Genomic DNA, 22571 nt, shown 5'->3' with positions numbered 1-22571 from the left:
TATCTTTTAATATGTCAACCATGGTTATGGTAGTATCTACTAAAACAAATATATAGATACATATTTCTATATATATATCTGTGACTCAGAAATCCCAACTCTAGAAAAATACCCAACAGAAATGCATAAATATATTCACCAAGAACACAAACAAGAATGTTAATAACACCACTATTAACAATAGCCTCAACTGACAACTGTCAACGAGGGTTGTGAGCGAGGAGGGTGGTGCAGGGTTAAGAAAAGACAGTAGCCATGAATAGAGTGTAAGCGGGGCCAAGGAACTCCAGCCTCAAGGACTGGACCCCAATGGGGCATACGCAAAGTTTTTATTACTTAGGTGGGGAAGTAAAGGAGATAAAGCTTGTCAATCTCAAGATCTGTGAATCCCACACATCACAACAGGAAACTGATTCAAGCCAATCACCCCTGCCTGCAGGCAGTTGAACTTTGAGTCTCAGGATGTGTGTACTTCCCCAAGGGACAAAATCTTTATGCATATGAATAGATGGAGAGCACACCATTGAATCTCTTCCCTTGCAGGTTGTGGGAAGGAATGCAGCCACTGAGGCAGAGGCTTTCCTTAGCCGGGGGACAAGGGGGTGCTGTGCCCACCTCTATGAACTTGTGGGTTCTCCTATTGGTCCCCACTCGAGGGCACCTGGCTTGAGTTATCCCCCCACCCCCTGTGGGGAATCTTACTCGTCATTGACTAACCAGCCATCTTTCTGGGGCCAAACAGGGAGACATAAGGTGCAAGCACAAAGGTGAAGCAAAGTCCCTGAAAGGATCCGTGTCACAGACTCTCCTTTCTTTAGGGGCAGGTACATGGAGACAGACGGGTAGGCTGCTGCGTGGCAACAGGCAACTACTCAATGTCTCTCAAGAGTGGCATAGATAACTAAATTTTAATATATTCACACAACAGAATTCTGCATATATGGAGAATAGATGAACTAAAACTATACATAAGATGGAGGAATCACAATACTGAATAAAAGAAGGAGGTTGGGGAGCTGGGTGAAAAAGGTGAAGGGATTAAGAAGTACAAATTGGTAGTTACTAACTAATCATGGGGATGTAAAGTACAGCATAGGGAATACAGCCAATAATATTGTAGTAACTGTATAGTGCCAGGTGGGTACTAGACTTAGCAAGGGGGTCACTTCATAAATTATATAAAGGTTTAACCACTGTGCTGTACACCTGAAACTAATATAAAATATTGAATGTCAACTGTGATTGAAAAAATAAAAATAAACCATAAATGAGTACATACTCTATGGTTCCATTTACATGATGTTCAAAACATTCTATGGTGTTAGAATTGAGGAAATTATTTACCCTTGTGGTGAGCAGCAACTGGAATGGAGCATAGGGCAGGACAGCTGAGCGCTGGTTATATGGGTGTGTTCATTTGTGAAAATTCACTGAACTGTACACTTAGGATTTGTGTCTTTTTCTCTATATTTTATACTTCAAAGTCAGCCAGATTATGTCTCTTCCCTGCTTATCACCCTTAATGGTTTCCCAGCTAACAGAGGCCCCCCTGAATCCCCCAGTTGAAGTAACTCCACCCACCCTAGCCCCCACTTACTCTCTATCACATTATCCTCTATTATTTTCCGCATCATACCTACTATATTGGTTTGTTGCTATAACAAAGTACCACAAACCAGGTGGCTTAGAACAAGAGAAATATATTGTCTCACAGTTCTGGAGGCTGGAAGTCAAAGTAGCCAGTCCATGCTCCCTCTGAAGGAGCTAAAGAAGAACCTGTTCCAGACCGCTCTTCTAGCTCCTGATAGTCAGGTGTTCCTTGGCTCAGAGACAACTATCTTCTCTCCGCTTCTCTTCCCTCTGTTCATGTCTACCTGTGTGTCCAAATTGCCCCTTTTTATAAGAACAGCAATTGTATTGGGTTAGGGCCAACCCTAATGACTTCATTAACTTGATCATCTGCAAAGACCCTATTTCCAAATAAGATCACATTCACAGGTACTGGGGTTAGTTAGCACTTCAACACCTTTTGGGAGGTACACAATTCAACCCATAATACCTACCATTATCTGAAATTTTACTCGTTTATTGTCAAAATCTCTCCTCTAGAATACGAACTATTAGAGCAGTTCACCACTGTATCCTCCCAGACCTAGAAAAGTGGCACATATTAGGTCCTCAATAAATACTTCTTGAATTGACTTGAGGTATGTTGTTGATTATTCCCAATCCCTCAAGCACTATACATGCTGACTCATATATTCTCCAAGCAGCAGGGCACACAGAGGGTTGACTGTTTGCCACTCAATTGCTCTTTGTACCTCATTATTAGATTATTCAATCATCACACTACCCTATGTGACAGACACTATTATGCTCACTTTAGAAATAAGAAAAGGTACAGAGTAGTTGAATAACTTGCTCAAGGTCAGTGTTGGTGAATGACAAAGATAGATTTTGAATCCAGGCCATCTTGACTTTCAAACCTCAGTTATAATGTCTATACACCTACCTCTCTAGAAGCCTATTACATCTCTATGCCTTTCTGGTATTAGTGACAGCCGACCAAGCAGGAAGAAATATAGGACTGTGAACCAGCCATTTGTATATAATCAATATACAAAAATTGCATATAGATTACAAATACAACTGTGTTAAAACAGGAAAAATATTTTAATGGAAAACATAAAAATTATAGTGTGGTGAGATTATGGGTAATTTCATGACACTATTCCCTTAACTTCCTGTATTGTTATCTGTAAAAGTTTAATTTTGTTGTAAATTCATTATAGGTTTATTGTAAAAATAACCTAACAATACAAACTGAAGTCGCTGTCCCATTGTCCAATGAAAGACACTGCTTGTTGCATATCACTTCATATAACATAACATCATATACACCATATACATATTATTTTTTGTATAAATGGAATCATATCATGTATACTGCCTGTAACTTTTCTTAATTGACAATCATCACTTGCCTCAATTCGTGCAAAAGCCTCCTAACTGGCTTCCTGCTTCTACCCTGGCCCTTCTTCAGACTATTCTAAGTAGCCAAATGAACCAAGTAAAAAGCAAGTTTATTCATTCTTTTTAATGGTTGCATAGCATTCTGCTAAATGGATAATACCATAACTTACTTCAACAATCCTCTATTACTGAAGGACGTTTAACAGTGAAAGTTCTTGTACATATATATTTAATCACTTGCATATCTATTAGGAAATTTCTCCTAGAGAGATTTTTATGAGTCAAAGAATATGAACATTTAAAATTTTGATAGACATCTCTAAATTGATCTCCAAAACTATTATGCTAATTTACACTCCCAGCCAACAGTATTTTAGAGTTCCCCAACTGCTCATTAACACTGGATATTATCAACTGGTTCAGCCTTTACCAGTCTCATAAATGAGAAATGTTGCCTCACAGAAGTTTAATTTCCACTGGCTGAATTACAAGTGAAATGAAACATCTTTTTATTTTTTTATCAACCATTTTGTTTTTCTGTGAGCTGTTTTTTCATATTCTTTGACCATTTCGTTACTAGCCTATTCATATTTTTATTAATTGAATAGAGTTCTATATTAAGGAAATTTATCTTCTATCTTAAGAGCTGCAACTATTTTCCACATTTCTCTTTTTACATTTTTTTATAGTGTCTTTGATAGTTCCAAAAGTTTTCATTTCTAATGAGTGAAATTCAGTATTTCCCTTTTTGGCTTCTGACTTTCATGTGCTTAGACCAACCTTCTCCATTCCAAGATTATAAAAAATATTCAGCCATACTTTCATCTAGTACTCTTAATCATTGTATTTTTGATGCTTCGTTGTCCGGGGCGGCCTGCAGGGTGTCAGGTCCCGCTCCCCACATGAGAACGCAGGACAGGGTAAGGCCAAACAGGAACACCCACAGAGCCATAGATAGGGGAGTCAAACCAATATATTCTCTCTGGCGGCTGGGCTGGAGACAGGAAGCAGGAGCCACATAATCTGCAACCCGCCATCCTAACAGCAGTCCGCGCTTGCCAGCCACCATCTTCTTGCTAGCCCCCCATTTTTCCTGCTAGCGTAGCCACGGCAGTTATATTAGTGGCCAATGGCTCACTGGTTACAGCTGACGGCCAACTAGCCACAGCTGATGGCCATCCAATCACAGTTGATGGCTATTTACTACCTGAGCCAGCACCTTTCTATGTGAGGCCGAGAGCCTGGAAACTGCTTTCTGGGGTTCTGTCCCCACATGCTTAAATTTGTGACCAACTTGGAACTTCTTTTAATGTAAGCAGTGAAGTAGGAGATTCAACTCGCCACTGTCTACATGGCTCTTTGGCCCCACTCATCAATTATTAAGTAGTTCATTTGTCCACTGATTTGAAATACTAGCTTTATTATATACTAAAACCTGTATACTTGGTTTATTTTTTTTCTTTTTAAAGATTTTATTGCGGAAGGGGAACAGGTCTTTATTGGGGAACAGTGTGTACTTCCAGAACTTTATTCCAAGTCAAGTTGTTGTCCTTTCAATCTTAGTTGTGGAGGGCGCAAGCTCAGCTCCAGGTCCAGTTGCCCTTGTTAGTTGCAGGGGGCGGAGCCCACCACCCTTGTCCGACTCTAGGAGTTGAACTGGCAACCTTGTGGCTGAGCTCACTGGCCCATGTGAGAATGGAACCAGCAGCCTTCGGAGTTAGGAGCATGAAGCTCCAACCACCTGAGCCACCTGGCCCGCCCAACTTGGTGTATTTTTGAACTTCATTCTGTTTCATTGATCTGTCTATTCCTGGACCAAGACAAAAACGTTTTAGTTTTATACTTTATAATACGTTTCAATATCTGAAGTGCTCGACTTTCCCTAATTAATAACTGAAAGCTTATAATATAAAATAAAACAATGAAGTTCACCTCCTCGCCTTCCCCTCCAAGTGTGTCTATCTTTCTTTCAAGGGCGTTTGAAAGAAAGCCTAGCTCTTCCAAGGAGAAACTTTTAAAACGGATACTGCAAAAAGAGTTAAAAGCAGTTCCGCTCAGAAGTGACAAATCTGAAGAAAATTCACTGAATTAGAGAACGGCGAGACTCCTTTCTTTCCCACTTGATAATCGCAACCTTCGCCCACACACCGATGCCGGCCGCCTTTCCCAATTCAGCCGCTAGGGGTCGCAGCCGTGCCTGTACAAGCGGGTGGACAGGGACGGACTTCCGGGCTGCTCCTGCTGCAGCCGCCTCCGTGGCGTCACATCCGGTCAGGGCGGAAGTCCTCCGCTGGCTGACCGGGAAGTAGCTGAAGACTGGGCGATGGCAGTTCTGGAGGCCTCGCTTCTTGGCAGACCCGAGGCCACGGTGCCCCCGCGGTAGACCGGACCAGGGTGGCGGGCTCCGGGCCCCGAGGTGAAGAGCGTCAAGGGCTGAATCACGACCTTAGAAGGGAACCTGGGAACCCTGACGGCTCTTATTGCACCCCATCCCTGACTGGGCTGTAAACTGCCTCTGCTGGGACTGTCCCGGCAGCAGGTCCAGTTGGTATCGTACCGCTCTTAGAGGGAACGGTGCAGGCAAGGATTTTCTCCTTTAACCGCACTAGCAAGGCAGGTGGTAGCCCCGGACCTGGGGTTCAAGGGCGCCGATTCTCCCTAATATCGCCTCCTCTCCATCGCCGCAGGGATGGAGGGGTCTAAGACGTCCAGCAGCACCATGCAGGTGAGCTTCGTGTGCCAGCGCTGCAGCCAGCCCCTGAAACTGGACACGAGCTTCAAGATCCTGGACCGTGTCACTATCCAGGAGCTCACAGGTCAGAGAGACCCTTGGAAAAAGGGTTGTCAAGATCGTTGAAAGTGGGCAGCTTTGGAGATGTAGGCCTTAAGGTGTCTATCCGTGTAGTCTGCCACAGACGCGTCGTGTAAACCAAGGAAAGTCACTTAATCTGTCTGGCTCCGTTTTCTCATCCGGAGTTCTGACTCTTCGTGCTTCTGAGAGCTTTATATAGCAAGGAAATTTCTTAGTTTTCTACTCCTGCTGTTACAGAGTAAAGGAATATATATATGCATTTGTTGAGAATTTACCCTACACCAAGTGCGTTACTTTGTTTAGTGCCTGCAACGAACCTTTTGGATCATTTTTTAGATGAGGAATTGAGACTCAGAGAGCTTAAATGACGTGAATGTACCCAGTGGTCAACAGCTGGTACATAGAGGAAGAGTCTCATAATCCCAAGAAGTGAGATGAAGTTAGAAAAAAAAAAAAGACTGAATAGGTAGTTTAAATAAGCTCATGGGTCTGGAGTCAGCCTCCTTAGATTTAAATCCTGGCTGTCATTTACTGGCTGAATGACTTTTTTGCAAGTTACTTCATCTCTCTAGGCCTGGTTTCTTAGTTTTTTAAATCTATAAAATGTAAAACGATCTTGAGGAAGTCGTAAGGATCAAATATGATAACATAAATACTTAGGAATATGCTGGGCAAATAATAGTCAATAAATGTTAGCTATTATTACTACCTGATTTTTCTTTTTTGAGGGGAGTTAACTCTTTAATATGTCTTACACTCTTTATTATGAAAACTTTCAAACATACAGCCTAGAGAATAGCATAATGAACTCACTTGTATCAATCACCTGGTTTCAACAATTAGCTACATTTTCTCATTCTTGTGTTCTCTATACCTCCACTCACCTCCCATCCCCACTCAATTATTTTGGTTTTTGCTTTTATTATGGAAAACTTCAAAGTACCTAATGAACCCCATGTACCCATCACCTAGCTTCACAATTATTAATGCATGTTTAATCATGTTTCATCTACAGTCGCATCCATTTCCCTCCCACCCAAAATTATTTTGAAGCAAATTCCAAACATAAATATGTAAATATTTTGGTAACTGTTTTTGAATGATAAGGTGTTGTGTGTTTTTTCTTCTTCATGAATTTGCTTGTCATCCTTGTACAGGGGCTATGCTAATCTCTGTATCATTCCTATCTTGGTATATGTGCTGTGGAAGCGAGCATGATAAGGTCTCTTTTTAAAAACATAACCAAGATACCATTATACTAGAAAAATTGTAACAACTCCTTAATCTGATTTAATGGGAGTGAGGGGGAGAAGGCAAAAGAGTCTTCTTTCTATAAGTGGTAATTTAAGAAAAAAGTGGAAATGGGGGTAGTGATGAGGATATTTCCAATTCTTTTCCCATACTTTCATACCTGCTCCTGCTTTAATAAGGTTCTTTCTGACTCAATATTTTTCTTGTCCTTAGCTCCATTACTTGCCACAGCCCAGGTAAAACCAGGAGAGACCCAGGAGGAAGAGGCTAACTCAGGAGAGGTGAGAAAACACTGGAATGCAAACTGGATTTCTGCAGCATACTTGGTACTTCTAGAGCCACCATACTTTTGGGATTTCTGATTAACAAGAGACATTCCACATGATCAGGTCACTGTGTATCATTAGAGGTACAGAAGTATACCTGATGTCACATGGTTACTGAATGAGGCATCCACTTCATAATGTGGAGAGAGACTCTTTATTTGAGGCAGAATTATAAGCCATTATAGGTGGGAGATGGGATAACCAATGTATCCAGGTCATCCCAGGGCATTTCTAGTTAGGGTTAGGGTTAGTACATCTGTTGTCCTAGCTAATTATTAATATCCACTCCTCTCCATTCTCAAAAGTATCTTGGTTTGGGCAGTGAATTGTATGATTACCTTAGCGAGAAAGGATTGTCTGTGTTAGAAAACATGTCATTTTTAAACAGTGATCATTTTCATTGCCAAAGATAGATGTCATAAGATTTTGATCACATAAATTATATCATCGAAGTATTTAAAACGTATAAATTATCTACTTTGTTTTATGCCATGGCAAACTTCATTGCAGTCTGATCTGGCTTTTTCCTTAGGCTATGATTTAGGGCATTTCACCCCTACCCCTGACTAGGAAGTGTTGAGATAATGCAAATGTAACTATAGTAGAGTAAAACACTTAGGGAATGCTGTTCCCCACAAAAAATTAAATGGGACTTGGGGTTTGTATGTACCAGGGGTCCTTTCTTAGTGCATGTATCCAGGGTTGGCTACATAATACCCATTTCTTAAGTCGTTGTGGTTTATCAAGTCTTATGGTTATAAATCAAGGGTAAAGCCAAATAGGTCTGAGGCTCTTTGTGAAATAGACTCCACCTTTAAACTTCCAGAATTATAATGCCCTCTTATTTCCTTCCCAGGAGCCATTTATTGAAACTCGCCAGGATGGTGTCTCTCGCAGATTCATCCCCCCAGCCAGGTGCCTACTACTCCTCAGCCCCCTGCTCCTTACCAAAGACCAGTAGAATTTAAACTGAACCCAGAATTGAGACCTGGAGCAGGTGATGGAGACAAATCATCACCTAGCCTTTTGGCTCTTCCAGGGAATATGTGTTCCCTTATACCTGGCCCATCATCTTCCATTACTGATTGAGTTTTTCCGATAGCCATTCACTCAGTGGGAAGGGCTTTTGTGAAGAACTGAGAAAAGTTGAGGGAGTGATTGACTAATCAAAGAGATGGGCATTTGAAACATTTTTAAATAGTAAATGTTAGATGTTCAGGTCCTTAGTTATTGATGCCTGTGAAGGTGGCTGCAAAGGATGTAATATTACAAAAAATGGTCTTTCCTGATTCTCCTTCCTTTTCTACTGTAGACACACACATAACAGTTTTTGATGCCCCCTCTCCCTCCTTAGTCCATGCAGGCCAACCTTCGTGCTGAGTGCCCCTCTGGAAGACCAGCATGGCCTTCCCTTGGGAGAGAGGTACCCTTGGGAGGTCAGTCGGGCTAGGAGTGGGTATGCACCTTGAGGCCCCTCAGCTGGTGCTTGAGAGTCTCTGCCACTGGCACCGCAGTAGGTGGAGGAGGCCTCTCTGCTCCCTCATGTGGCCCATGGGCGGGGGGCTGTCTGCAGGATGATGTCTACAGAAAGTGCCAACAGCTTCACTCTGATCGGGGAGGCATCCGATGGCGGCACAATGGAGAACCTCAGCCGAAGACTGAAGGCAAGTCGGCCTGATTCCAGTGGCAAACAGTGGGCCTGGCTGGTAGAGGGGGTGTCTGGGCATGTAGCGTGGGGAAGACCCTATCTAACTTTCCCACACTTCCAGGTCACTGGGGACCTTTTTGACATCATGTCTGGCCAGACAGATGTGGATCACCCACTGTGTGAGGAATGCACAGATACTCTGTTAGACCAGCTGGACACTCAGCTCAACGTCACTGAAAATGAGTGTCAAAACTACAAGTGAGTGTCTCCAGAGCCAGGGCCTGGCAATAGATCTGGGTCTTAGAGCTTTTACTGTTATGAGACTGCTTAGCTCTTACCCAAGAGCTATGTATGCTCCACTCGGGAACAGAGTAACAGTTTCCCTCTGGTAAGCATACTCTGCTTGTGTCCTTGGCAGACGCTGTTTGGAAATCTTAGAGCAAATGAATGAGGATGACAGTGAACAGCTACAGATGGAGCTAAAGGAGCTGGCATTAGAGGAGGAGAGGCTGATCCAGGAGCTGGAAGATGTGGAAAAGAACCGCAAGATAGTGGCAGAAAATCTCGAGAAGGTCCAGGCTGAGGCTGAGAAATTGGATCAGGAGGAGGCTCAGTGAGTGATCACCATGTTCTTCTATCTTCCTGTCCTCAAGGCTCCAGGAGGGGAAATGGCTTCCAGCTGAATGTGTCTGATTACTTTGTAAGCTGCAGTCAGCTGTCATTCCACAGCCTATCTGCTCTGGATCCTGCATATTATTTTCAGGCCGTTTCTGGAGGTTCGTTGGGAGGGTTAAGTCTGAAGGGTTAGCATGATTAAGTGAAAAAAGCATGTTGGTTAAATAGAAAGCAGAGAACCAGGGCTCTGGTCACAGCTCTGCTGTACGAACGGGGCTCATTTGGGTAAGTCAGTTGCTGTACCCGGCATCCTCCTCTGCAAAGATGAGCATATTGGCCTACATTCATTCTTTCCCAATTCAGAAATTTCATTGGTGCTCTTGACCTGAGAGAACCCTCTGTCTATTGGAGGAGACACAGTGTCCACACTAAGTGAAGTTGGGCACATGAAGGACAGAGAAAGAAGTTAATTTTTCACAAAGTAGTGTGACAAGTTCCATTGGAAATGGTGTTTACTAACTATTTAAAGGACAATAGTATCCAGAGGTGAAGTTACAAAAGTTCAGTTATGGCCAGTCTGTGAAAGAAGCCACTCTTGACCGACTCACCTCACTTTTAGAAAAGATCAGACATCCAAGTGGCATGTGGTCCTGGTTCGGAAGAATCTGTTTTTCCTCCCCGTTTTGCACATGGGCAGTGGGAATTTGAGACAGTTCTGTCCCTCCCAGGCAAAATGACTAGGGCATGTGCGTTCCTTTGAGTGGGATCTGTGCCAAATCTAAAAGATGCTATAACTGGATAGAACCATAATCACTAACGATAAATCGTTAAGAGGGGTGGTAACAGAGAAATTTTAGCCCCCAAACTAACAGCCACTTTGGCTGCTCACAGGTATCAGAGGGAGTACAGTGAATTTAAACGACAACAGCTGGAATTGGATGATGAGCTGAAGAGTGTAGAAAACCAGATGCGTTATGCCCAGATGCAGCTGGACAAGCTGAAGAAAACCAACGTCTTTAATGCAACCTTCCACATTTGGTAATGAGGGCTGGAGGGTGAGGAGCATCTGGGAAGCACTACATATCTGGACCTTAGCTGCTCACCACTAAACCAGGGGGCCCACCTCCCACAAAATAGGACTGTATGTCATTTTCACCCCATCTAGGTTTCTTTAACTCCTTGTGATTGGATAGGCACAATCAGGGATTGGAATTCTAGAGTTTGGTGACATCCACTCTTCCAAGGAAAGGGAAAGATCTGAGCCCTCCAGCCACATGAAATTGTGGTCCTCTGCCTGGAGCTGGGTTCTTACCTCCGGAGTCATTCGTGTATTCATTTATTTGACGTTTTATCTATTTAACTGGTATCTGTTGAACATCTACTGTATGGTAGGCACTGCTAGCACTAGGAGGGCAACAGCAAACTATGCATTCTACCTTCTTGCTTATAATCTAGCGGAAGAGATGGATAAGTAATAGGCGATTGTAGTACAGTGTGATAATAGTTAACCTAGGATGCTGTGGAAACACAGAAGGACACGTTTCCCAATGTGGGGAGGCCATATGGAAAGTTTCCCCCAGAGGAGGTTGATGTTTAAGCTGAGATACAAAGTAGAAGTCTGCAGAGGAGGGCGGTTGTTCCTGGCAGAGAGAACATCATGTGCAAAGAAACAGGAAAGTGGGAGTGGTGAATTCAGAGAACTGAAAGGAGCTTATTGTGAGTGAAGATGGAGTGTAAAGGGGAGAATGACATGATATGAAACTGGAGCGTTATCAATTCCTAAAGGATCGTGTAGGCCTCTTGAAAGGATTTGGACCATATCCAAAAAGCAGTGGGAGCCACAGAAGCATTTTAGGCAGGGAAGCGACATAATTACGTTTGCATTTGTGATGATAGCTTTACCTGCAATGTGAAAAATGACTTGGGGGAAGAGGGTAGTATTTTTGATAGGGAGACTTGTCAGTAGCAATCTAAACAGGAAAAGAGAGTATGGCATTGAGTTTGGAAAGAAGTGGACAGACAGATTTAAGAGATTTAGGAGGTGGAATCAACAGTTTATTGTTTTTTTTTTTGCGGTGAGGGAGATGAGAGAGAGCATTCAAGGATGATACCCAGGTTTCTGCTTTGACATCTGAGCAGCAGGTGGAAAGATGACTCGCGTTTTAGACTAGTATTTAAACTACCAAGTAGAGCTTGGATATATGAATCTGGAGATAAAGAGAGAGGTTTATGTTAGGTTTTAGGTGAGAGCAGAAAGTCTCAGAAGTTGCTAAGTTCTCCCTGTATTTTTCCCTGCCCTTCTGCCTTCTATAGGCACAGTGGACAGTTTGGCACAATCAATAACTTCAGACTGGGTCGCCTACCCAGTGTTCCTGTGGAATGGAATGAGATTAATGCTGCTTGGGGCCAGACGGTATTGCTGCTCCATGCCTTGGCCAATAAGATGGGTCTGAAATTTCAGAGGTAAGAAATATAGCCCTTTGTTGGGGTGTGGTATGTCTTTGATATAATCTATATCTCCATCCTGGTACTGCTCTCCACCATGGCAGGAACCCTTGCTCCTAACAGACTGGGAGTTTTCTGTCTATGCAGACGCTCTGCTTCTGGTTTTCCCCTCACCAGCTTCTGGCTCTTTCTACTGATCAGGCAGATGACTTGGGGGAAGAGGGCTGCATGACCATAACAGTGGTCCCCGACATACTGTCTCCAGAACCTGAATGTTCCTCAAACTATTTTCAGTTTTTGTTTTTAAATCTAAACCAAAAATATATTCGTCCACAAAGGCCCCGAGACAATTATATAATAAATGTCCTTTGTTTGGTAAACAAAATGTTAAGCATGGGGAGGTGAGACAGAGAGGTGGGAATAATAAAAGAGGTCCTTGGGTAGGATGAAGTCTGAAAATCAGTGGGTTCTAACATCCCAATAATCGCTTTAGGAATAGTCCTGTATATCCATCTCTGTGTGCATCTCCTTTTTAGGTATCGACTTGTTCCCTATGGAAACCATTCATACCTGGAGTCTCTGACAGACAAATCTAAGGTACTCTGAGAAACTCCATTTTCACTGGAATACAGAATTCTTGCACCTCCTAATGAAATGGTTTGCTTTTGATAGTGGCATTATTGTTTCTTTCTTAGACTTAGCTATCTCATGAAGAGCCAGTGTCTCATTCAATGTCTTGTCGAGTTCAGGATTAGCTCTTTGAGGCCTATAGGGAAAACTGGGTTTTTACAGTCTGATGAAAAGGTATATGGGCAGATCAGAGGAGCATGTGTGCGCTAGGAAGGGGAAGGCATCACTGAGGTAGGTGTTGAATGCATTTCCCGTGGAACAGTTCCAGTTGCATTATTTGCCCAAGGTTACTATTTCCAGTGGAATACAGGAAGAACATGACTTGAGAGACTGATAGGATTGGGAACAATCTCTGATCACCTGTCTTGGAGCCACACCCATAGCCAGTTTTCTCTTGGGCAGGAGCTGCCGTTGTACTGTTCTGGGGGGCTGCGGTTTTTCTGGGACAACAAGTTTGACCATGCAATGGTCGCTTTCCTGGACTGTGTGCAGCAGTTCAAAGAAGAGGTTGAGAAAGGCGAGACACGTTTTTGTCTTCCTTACAGGTCAGTATCCCCCACTGCTGCATGAACCTGGAGTAGGACCAAATTCAACAGAATTGTAGGGACAGTTAAAATGGCGGCAAAACATAGTATATAAATAGTGGGAAAGCAGAAAATGGTGCAAAAATCACATGACACTGATGGGCAAAGATGGATCCAACACTGCAAGCAGGACCGAATGTGACCACCTGGTCCCTGGAGAAAAAGAATGTTATCTTAGATGGTTTGGGGGATTTTCTTGGCACAGAGCTCAAACCAGCTGTGCAGTTTCAGGGAGGTTTTCCCTTAAGCCCTTGGAAATATACAGGAATGCTTCCTTTGGTCAAATTGTGTAGGAACCCAGTGATGGATGGAGACCTTAGTTCAAGAGAGTAAGGCTGAGCTGCTTCTGTCAGCCCAAAACAAAGCGTTTCTTTTCTTCTGCCTCTTTTCTCTCCCCATGAGTTCAGGGATGCCTAGGAAAACAGTGAGGAGTACTGTAACCCTCCCTTACCCTCTGCTCTGGGCTTGTCATCTGTTTGGGTGTGTGTCCTGTCCCTGTACTCCACAGTGACAATGAGGCTCTTGTGACAGCCTTCTTGATTTTTGGCTTTCAAGCAAATCCAAAATACACTACCGTTCCTCACCAAGAGTTCTTTAATAGATAAAATGACGTGAATGGTCCCATGATCAAGTCCCTGCCCATTTGCCTGAACTGACTGAACTCGGATCTCAGTTACTAATGAGCTCTGCTGTGTCCGTCTGTAGGATGGATGTGGAGAAAGGCAAGATTGAAGACACAGGAGGCAGCGGCGGCTCCTATTCCATCAAAACCCAGTTTAACTCTGAGGAACAGTGGACAAAAGCTCTCAAGTTCATGCTGACGAATCTTAAGTGGGGTCTTGCTTGGGTGTCCTCACAGTTTTATAACAAATGACTTTCTTTTTTCCTTAGGGGAATGTTTGCCTTAAAGGCTTTAAATTTTGTTTTGTTTGAAAAAAAGTGTTTTAAATTAAATTCGGGTACTATTAAACAGCACATGTTTACAATACCAAAAAAGAAAAAAAATCCACAAAAGCCACTTTATTTTAAAATATCATATGACAAATAGTTTTCAGAGCTATAACATGCCATGTATAGCTTACCAGCCTTTGTTATAGTTTTGACTCTTAACCTCATGCCTTCCTTTCCCTCTCTCCCCTTAAAACAACTAATTTAAGATTGCTTCTGTTTTTTTTTTAACTGAGTTGAATTGAGATCGATGTGTTTTCACTGGATTTTATCTCTCTCAACTTCCTGCACTTAACAATATGAAATAGAAACTTTTGTCTCCACTGAGACGATGAGATGTATGAGACGCACAGTTGGATAACGTGAGAAAATGACATATAAGTTTCGGTCACCATGTGATGTGATCAGAAGCTTGAAATTTAATACTTCTCCTCACTCGATTCTAGTACTGAATGCCTACACTGCTCTGTGTTAGTGATATGAAATGGTGTTTGATACTGTTTGAGACATTATGGAGAGATTTAATTATTTGTAATAAAAGATTTGCTACAGTCTGATAACTGCCCAAGGTGCACTGTTGGGTTTTTCTTTAACTAAAATAGAGTACTTTGTATTCTGGGAGAATTGAGTTCAAGTGCAGGTATGTGGAAATTCTGTTGAAACAGGTTTAGAGATGGGTTAGTGTTACTTTTTAAAAAGACTGGTGGAAATAGACAGCTGTAGGGAATGCCCTATTTGTGTAGATCTCAGTAACAGAACAGAGATGTTAAATTAACTTTAAGGGGAAATAAAGGCTTCCTCCTTGCTCAGTCAAGGTCACCCAGATGGCCTCGTTTTTTGAGCCCCTGGTTAATACTAATCTCCATGTCTGATATTCTCTCTTAATGAAATGAACAATTAAAGAAAAGCCATAACTATCTTGTTAAACAAAATTGAACCAACTTCACTAACATTCTCTTTCTCCCAGCTTTTTACATTTTCAGTCTGATACGACAAAAAAAAGACATGTTCATCCACCTAAATTCTTTCTCTGATGCAGAAAAATAAGCGGAAGTTGGAATACAAAACATGGTTCAAAAGATACTTGACACTTTTGTACCCTGAGTATGAAGTAAACAGGGAGGGTGAGTGCAATGACAGAAGGCTGTTTATATTTGGTGGATTCAGCCCGCCTCATGTGTTGGAGGAAACAGCAGCCCTCAGAGCTCTGGCTGCCAGGTGGGGAGGAATAGGCTGCTGTGGCCCTGGAGTGTTGGCTCCCACGCTGTGAGTCAGGATTGCGTAAGAGAAGGCGGTGATACTCTCCAACGTAATGCCGGTGATGCTCTGCAAATGCCCCACAACCTTCAGAAACAGACAGATTTCTTAGTACTGAATCATCTCAACATGTTTTAGTACACAAACAGACAAATTGCTTGTTCTCTCAAGCCAAACAGAAATTTTTTTTCCGTTTCTCTGAATTTACAGAGAAGATTAAATCCAGATCCCAGTGTTTGCCAGTGGGCAGATGACATTAGGATACCTTTGCCCTGATGGTGTTAGTGTGGAAAGTTTCTGCTAGGCGTTCACTCTGCTGGAGATAAGTTTTGTGAATTGTGAGAGGGATATTTGGGCCTTGACATTTTCTCCCTTTGGGAGGAAATACTTATTGGACTTTAGCATGATAGCAGATTATCATCATAAAGGGAAACGAACAAGCTGAATTGGGCCTCCATTTCCGATTTCAATGAGAGGAAAAGTGGAGAATACTTTTCAGTCCTAGTTTTTCCTCTTCCCAAATCCTGTTTATTCATCCTAATCCTGGGTCTTGGCACTTACCTTTTATAGGTTGTCTTCTGTTTTCCTTTAACTAATGGGAGAATGCTTTCTATTAAATGAATTCTGACCATGCTGGTCCTGCTCAATGGTGCGTACCTGGCTCCAGCACTCATGGTTTTGGATGAAAGCACTTGCTGCAATGATTCCCACTGCCAATAGCATGAAATCTTCCTTCACTGAAACAAACTTTTCCCTGAGTGATTAAAACCATTATTAATTTTGGAGCTAGAATGAAACTTGATCTTCCAAACCCTAGGGTCATGGAACTTCACCTATTAGCTGTTGATGTTGATCATCTTGGATTTTTTAGATATGGAAGGAAATAGTCAAGTAATAGCTAATTGACTCCTCTCCCAACCTCCCCCAAATCAACTGGGATTAAAACATGAGCCTCCTGTCTGAATGGTTTGTAGGCCTTTTGTTGTTCCATCTGTCTCCCGAACAAATGTAACTGAGGCTTTTTACTAGTCTGACTTTACAGTAATCAAACACTTTTGTCCAAGTTGCAACCCTGTGACTGGCTTTTTTTCTAAGTGACTATAAAAGCAGTCCAGTAATCTCAAATTATAAACAGCTATAAAGGAAGCACTAGGAAAGGAAGTATGTTAATTACTTGAAGTCATTTAAGTTTAAAAGTAAAAGCATTTAGGTTTTGCTGAGTGGGCTGTCACCCGCATCCAGGCAACATATAGATAACCTATGCAGGTTATCTGTGGACTGGATGCCTTGCTAGGTAAATTCCATTCCCCAAGTTCTCATGCTGTGATAGCATGAGAAGGAGCCTACCCTGAAGGAGTTGCCTTACCCTTGCAGTTGACTGGGTGTGGAGTTCTCAATCGAAGCCCTCAGCAAGCTCTCATATATGGGTTCACGCAAAAGATAGACTAGGTCCAGCAGGGTCAGGCAGGTTGCGTGCAGCTGTGTCGTTGGGACCAAACAGCCATTGTATCCTAGATGGAGTATGGATGTGGTAAAGAGCATTATGCGGGTCTTTTCTGATTATAATCACAGTCATGTAACATAAAGCTGATGAGCTGCTAATGTGCTTCCTGGTTGCTTTGTTTTACTATAAGAATCCTCTTTAGCTGGAGGTCAATTTTAAAGGATAAAGGGAGAGGTAGGGAAACCTCCCATCTACAGTATACATGTACAGTTAGAGTATATTTGTTGGTTCCCCTCTTAACTCATGCCTCTATAAAATCAACACTTTGATCCCGCAGTAAGAGTACCTAGTGAGTCCAAACAGAAGCCAGCGGCTGAGACCTGAGTTTCTTTCCCTGTGACAAGTACCAGAGGGAACATTTTTCTCCATCATCTCAGGCTTCCCGCTGTTCCTGGATTCTGGTGTATTCTGCCCACTGCTCCCAAATCTGCCCACTGCACATTCTTACTGCCTCCTCTGGGAGACTCCATCCCACAGTCCCTGGCACACTTAATAAAGTACCTAGAACCTCCAGGAGCATCTCCACATAAGCCAGGGGAGTAGGCAGATTGATTTGGAAGTTCAGGGACTTCAAAACATCAAGCTCTGACTCCAGCAGTTCTTCTTTAGTGTGTAGATACCCTAGAGCTTGGAGGAAATTCAGGACTGTGATGTTGCTGATTATCTGAGCAAAGAAAAACAAAACAGTGAGAGGGAGAGAAGGGTGTCAGAGTAAAAGGTCATACGTCTTGGCATAGTATACAAAGCCCTTCACAATCTAGCCCATGCCTTCATCTCGTCTCCTCTCTTGGTAATTCCCCCTTACACTTGATGCTTGTCATCTAGAATGACTTGCAGTTCCCAAACTCCGAGCCACCACCCATGCTGTTTACTGTATCTGGATCTCCCTTTCCTCTCCCTTCTCTCTCCCTGCTTTCCTTAACTTCTCTCCCTCTTCCCTTAGGATCCACCCATCTTCCACACCCCTTCCCCCTTAAGAAGTCATTTTCTTTAAATACACTTCCTTTACTCTCCAAGGCTGATGAGGTACATTCATAGCCCTCTGTATTTACATGAGTTGGAACACTTTCCCACATTATTTGCCTGTGTGTCTCATTAGATAATAAGTTCCTTGAGAGCACAGACAGTATTTTTACTGTTGCAGCCGTTGCACCTAGTGCAGCATCAGCCCACAGAAGACAATAAATATTTGCTGAATGATATTTTGTTAGATAGGCATTGGGTAGTGATGTGGCGAAAAAAATTGATGCTTTATAAATGTAATAGTTTGCCTTTAATACTGATAAGTTTGTTGGCAATTCAGACACCTTATGTAAACTGTCCTTGAGTCCAAGGGGAGAAAAGGTGACCTGTATGAATGATGGCATCTGTCCAGCAGTTATACTTTGGGAACAGAACTTCAGGCTATTTAATAGTTGCCTCTGTGTGACTGTGCGTGGGGGTGGGGGTGAGGGTGGGAAGATATGTTTAGGAAGCATAATTACACTCTGGAATTTCTACATGAGTAGTATCACCTCGCCTAGGAGTAGGTTTCTCACAGTCACCTTTGGAAGAGCTGGTTTCTTTCTAACACTCAGGTGCCTAAGAGCAACCCCAGCTCCTTACTTTGTAGTGGAAAGAAAGTTTGCTCGCCAGCTGAACACATGACATAAGACGCAGGATAAACTTGTTGAAAAGCTGTTCTTTCAGAGCCCTCCAATTCTGAGGCTCTGTCTTATCTCTCAGCTGGATTGTAGCTTGCCTGCAGATATTCTCTGCCTGCTTAACCATAAACCTATAAAGAAGGGAAGGCGAGAGTAAACAATCCACCTTCAAACTAAAGGGGAGTTTCTGCTTCAAACTATGCTGTGTCTTATCCTCTCCAATAGCAATTGCAAGCTAAGAAATTAACATTTGTAAGTAACAGAGGGTGCAAAACCAGGTCTCATGGTAAGGGGCAACTAGAACTTTTTTTTTTTTTTTTTTTTTTTTAAGATTTGGGTACATTAGCCATTCTGAGAGGTACCACTTACAAAGGCCTTATGCTCAGTGCTTTACCTTTCTAGGATTTCTACAGCTTGGTAGCTCACGGATTTCTCCAGACACCATTGTTCAGACAGGAGAAAAACAAACTCTGCCAAAATAGGAAAGAAGAGCCTAATTCACAAGGTGCAACCAAAACCACTCTGTGAACTCTTGGCTAAAAGCCATGATGGGGCTGAGGGAAGAGGGTCAGGAGGTGAGAAAGATGAGACTGAAAAAACCCAAGCTGAGCTTAGTTCCCTTTGCTGCCAATAGGCAGATCAGAGGCATGAAAAGTGCGCTGACTGAGTGCCAAAGACAAGGGCTTACCAAGCCCCCTCAGTGACCCTTAAGACTTCCTGTGGGTCTCAGCTGATAAAAGGCTTAGCCAGCTACACACAAACACACCAGCTGGTCTAATTGGCCTCTACACCATGCTGGGAACCACCAGCTTCAAGGGAGATTCTTGGGATGGATAAAAACCTTAACCCCTATATTCTGTTTGCGGTGGAATGTTGACAGGAACAGAAAGATCCCTCCTGGAGATTCAATATTCTTTATAATACTGTTTGTTTAGTAACCACCCTCTGGAGAACTCCCACTGCTTTACAAACACAATTCACCTTAACAGCTGGACACCACGTCTCCACCACCAGTTTGTTGGGTAAATCTGTGGTGGCTGAGCCTCTCAGGAGCAAGTTTGTTACAGTGGAGTGGCTTGTTTTGAAGAAACATCCTCCAAATCAGGGAACATAGCCCAATTCTGGGGTGGGGCGGAGTCACTGGGAAGGTGGGAAGGGCAAGATACCTTGGCAAGATTTTAGGCTGCCTGTTTCTCTTTGAAAGAACCGCCCCAGATAGAATTCTATTTAGTTTGCAATATCATTAGAGGGTAGAAACAAGGGTAAATGTACTTCTCAAAAAAGAAAGCCTCTGCAGAATTGGGAACTTTTAGCACTGATCAGCAAAAAATTACATACAATCAAATTACCATATCTTCAGAGAAAATTTGACTTTTTTAGGAAAAAAACCTATAAAAGTCAAGCTAGAACAAGATAACTTAACAATCTACTCGACACGTTACACAGAGGTATATGTATTAAACCTTATTGCTATAGAGACTAAAGCTCTGCTAGCAGTGTCCAATGAAGAAGAGAATTAGTTGAAGCAATTAAGCAAAATACCCTCGAATACGTAATTGTGTGTTATTAGCCAGTCTTTTTATTTGCTGGAGTTTAGGCTTTCTTTGTTTTGTTTTTGTAGGTATGCATAGTTGTTTGGTTTGGTTTTGGTTTTGGCCTGAATTATCTATCCATGCAACTGTTTCTATTTTCCATTTTAATTTGCCAAGAAAACTGAGCTTGGGATAGGTGGAATGAATAAGGGTTATACCTCTTCCTTCTGCTGGTTCCACCGCCTGTACTTACAAACATACTCAGATCTGCATTTAACGAAAAGACCCTCCACTTCTTTCCTTTCAAGCTACGGCTTTATCTCTCTAGTTTCCATCACTTAAATTTCTTGAAAGCCTAGCTTACTACACCTGCTGCTTCCCCTTCATCATTCACTCCCTAATGTTCTGCAGTTTGGCTTCTACTTTTCTCAACTTGCTGAAATGATTGTGTCAAAAGCCAGCAAATGTGTCCAAATTATTAAATATCATGGCCCTTTTGCAATACTCATTCCCGTTGGCCATCTTCATTCCTGTTGTTCATATCCCAGAAGCATCTGATCCCTGCTGACCATCATCCTTCTTGAAACCCCATCTTACCTTCCATTATTCTTTTGGTTCTGTGCCTATCTCCAAAACCACTCCTTTTATTTCCTTCCTACTCTTCTTCCTACTCCAATTCCCCGAACACAAAATGTTTCCCAAGGAACTGCCCTTGACCTTCTCTTTTCTCTTTCTAGGAGCTCATCCTCTGCCACAGTTTCAACAGTATCATTATGGAGCTAACTCGCAAACTTTTAGCTCTAGTTCTGATCTCTCTTCTGACTTACTTTTTAAACAGCCTGCTGGAAACCCTCCTCTGAATGTTTTAAAGCGCCTGAAACTCAGTAGATTCAAAAACCAAAGTTACTGTCTTTCCCAAACAAAAGTCATGCTTCCTCCTGTTTTATGTTTTTTTTTAATGTATGTGTTTCTCTGAATGGCACCACTATATTCCCAGTCTCCTAGGCTCAACCCTTTGGCATAGTCATCTTCGTCTTCTTCACTTCTTAAGTTCGTCCACTGCAGAACCCTAGATTTTACGTCTGGAGTGTTTTTAATCCATCCTCCCTTGTCAGTCCCTCTGCCCCATCACCTAAACTACTAACACAGACCTACCTCCCCTCTCTCTACTCCAGTTCATCCTTTACAGCACCGCCAAAATAATTTTCTTTTCTAAGGCAAAGGTTACAGTTGCATCACGCCCATTATGTAAAAAGAAAAACCTTCAATGCCTTCTTGTTTTCCTACTACGCCACGTATAAACTCCTCACCTTGACATTCAGAGCTCCACAGGGAATGTCTCCACACTGCCTTCCTGATCTTGCTTTCAGCTGCTTTTCCACCTGCTTTGGCCAACGTGCACTACACTGTACTCCCGCTCACCCCAAGCATCCCTAGTGCCATAGCCTCACGCATGTTAGAAACGCTCTTCCCTTTGTCATCTTCCCCAACTCAAACGTCATCCTTCCTTCAAGGTCTACGTCCAATGCCGCCATGCCCGGAGGACCCTTAATTCTTCCCAGCCCCACCTCACCCCGTCACTCTTGTCAAGCCCTATCACAGCTTGTTTTATCTAGTATGCCACTTATCTCGCCATGCGTGTACCTACGCATTTGTAAATTTGTCCTAATGTTCTCCAAGGATTATATACATGGTTTGAAAGCAGGGAGTACATCTCTATTTCATCTTTCTGTCCCAGGCAGTGTGGATAATAAATACTCTATACTCATGGAAATCAAGGGTGAGGTGCGGGTGTGTCTTGTTCATCACCATGTCCCCAGAACCCGGCACACAGTGGGTACTAACGAAACTTATTTATGTGAATAAAGTACACTGAACCTCAAGGCCGGTGCCTCAAAGACAGACGCCCGGGTCTCCCCTACACCCGGCTTCCCGGCCCTGCGTCCACACCTACGATCCGGGTCTCTCTGAAGCTGCCCATGCGTCCCGCAGCCTCCTGCACTGCTTGCTCATTCTGCTGGGCCAAGTGAAGCAGAGCGTCTTCGATCGTCTCTGTGGGAACAGCTCCAAACCGAAAGTCACTGTGTGAGGCCAATCTTGGCCTCACAGGTGCGTCCATTTTCAGAAGACTTTTGGGACACGCAGACGGCTCACTGGATCCATAAACCTACCCCCTTATCTTCTCTTCAGAGCCTTCTGCCACACTCTGGCTTCGTTATCGCCTTCTGTGAGCTTGTCCTCACCTCAAGTCTGAGGAAAACCCAATTCCCTCCACAGCCTTTTCCCGCCCCAACGGCTGCGGACCCCTCAGCCAATCAGAAAGCACGGCCGCTTCCCGCCTACTCCGCCCTTCCCCTAAGGCCAAGCGCCTCACTCCGTTCGGATAAGGAAACGTGACTACAA

At 43.0% G+C, this 22571-nt stretch overlaps 2 protein-coding genes across 4 annotated transcripts in view; one reads left to right on the top strand and one right to left on the bottom strand.

Moving 5' to 3' along the window:
* Positions 1-14803, top strand: part of BECN1 (beclin 1) — a gene marked incomplete at its 5' end in the record, with an annotated part of 18521 nt that extends 3718 nt beyond the window's left edge. The window contains 13 exons of one of the 3 annotated variants that reach the window (XM_081027295.1): positions 5247-5389; positions 5661-5789; positions 7250-7317; positions 8219-8277; positions 8717-8785; positions 8936-9026; positions 9132-9268; positions 9429-9623; positions 10517-10663; positions 11939-12088; positions 12607-12667; positions 13103-13245; positions 13990-14803. In XM_081027295.1, the coding sequence (XP_080883421.1) occupies positions 5663-5789; positions 7250-7317; positions 8219-8277; positions 8717-8785; positions 8936-9026; positions 9132-9268; positions 9429-9623; positions 10517-10663; positions 11939-12088; positions 12607-12667; positions 13103-13245; positions 13990-14158 (1416 nt within the window). In that variant the 3' untranslated portion in view covers positions 14159-14803. Of the gene's footprint in view, positions 1-5246; positions 5390-5660; positions 5790-7249; positions 7318-8218; positions 8278-8716; positions 8786-8935; positions 9027-9131; positions 9269-9428; positions 9624-10516; positions 10664-11938; positions 12089-12606; positions 12668-13102; positions 13246-13989 lie in introns of those variants that run through there. The other 2 variants (XM_081027296.1, XM_081027294.1) reach the window with 2 other exon arrangements.
* Positions 14291-22485, bottom strand: CNTD1 (cyclin N-terminal domain containing 1). The gene is made up of 7 exons (XM_081027297.1): positions 22119-22485; positions 19031-19106; positions 18599-18767; positions 17495-17657; positions 16856-17000; positions 16147-16243; positions 14291-15576 (listed from the first exon to the last, which is right to left on the bottom strand). Exons 1-7 carry the CDS (start codon positions 22285-22287, stop codon positions 15406-15408), a joined length of 990 nt encoding a protein of 329 aa, XP_080883423.1. The 5' UTR covers positions 22288-22485; the 3' UTR covers positions 14291-15405.
* Between the last annotated feature and the right edge of the window lie 86 nt (positions 22486-22571).

This window comes from Rhinolophus hipposideros, assembly GCF_964194185.1.
Source record: "Rhinolophus hipposideros genome assembly, chromosome: 20".
Classification (NCBI taxonomy): domain Eukaryota; kingdom Metazoa; phylum Chordata; class Mammalia; order Chiroptera; family Rhinolophidae; genus Rhinolophus; species Rhinolophus hipposideros.
This window is presented reverse-complemented; position numbering and strand designations above follow the sequence as displayed.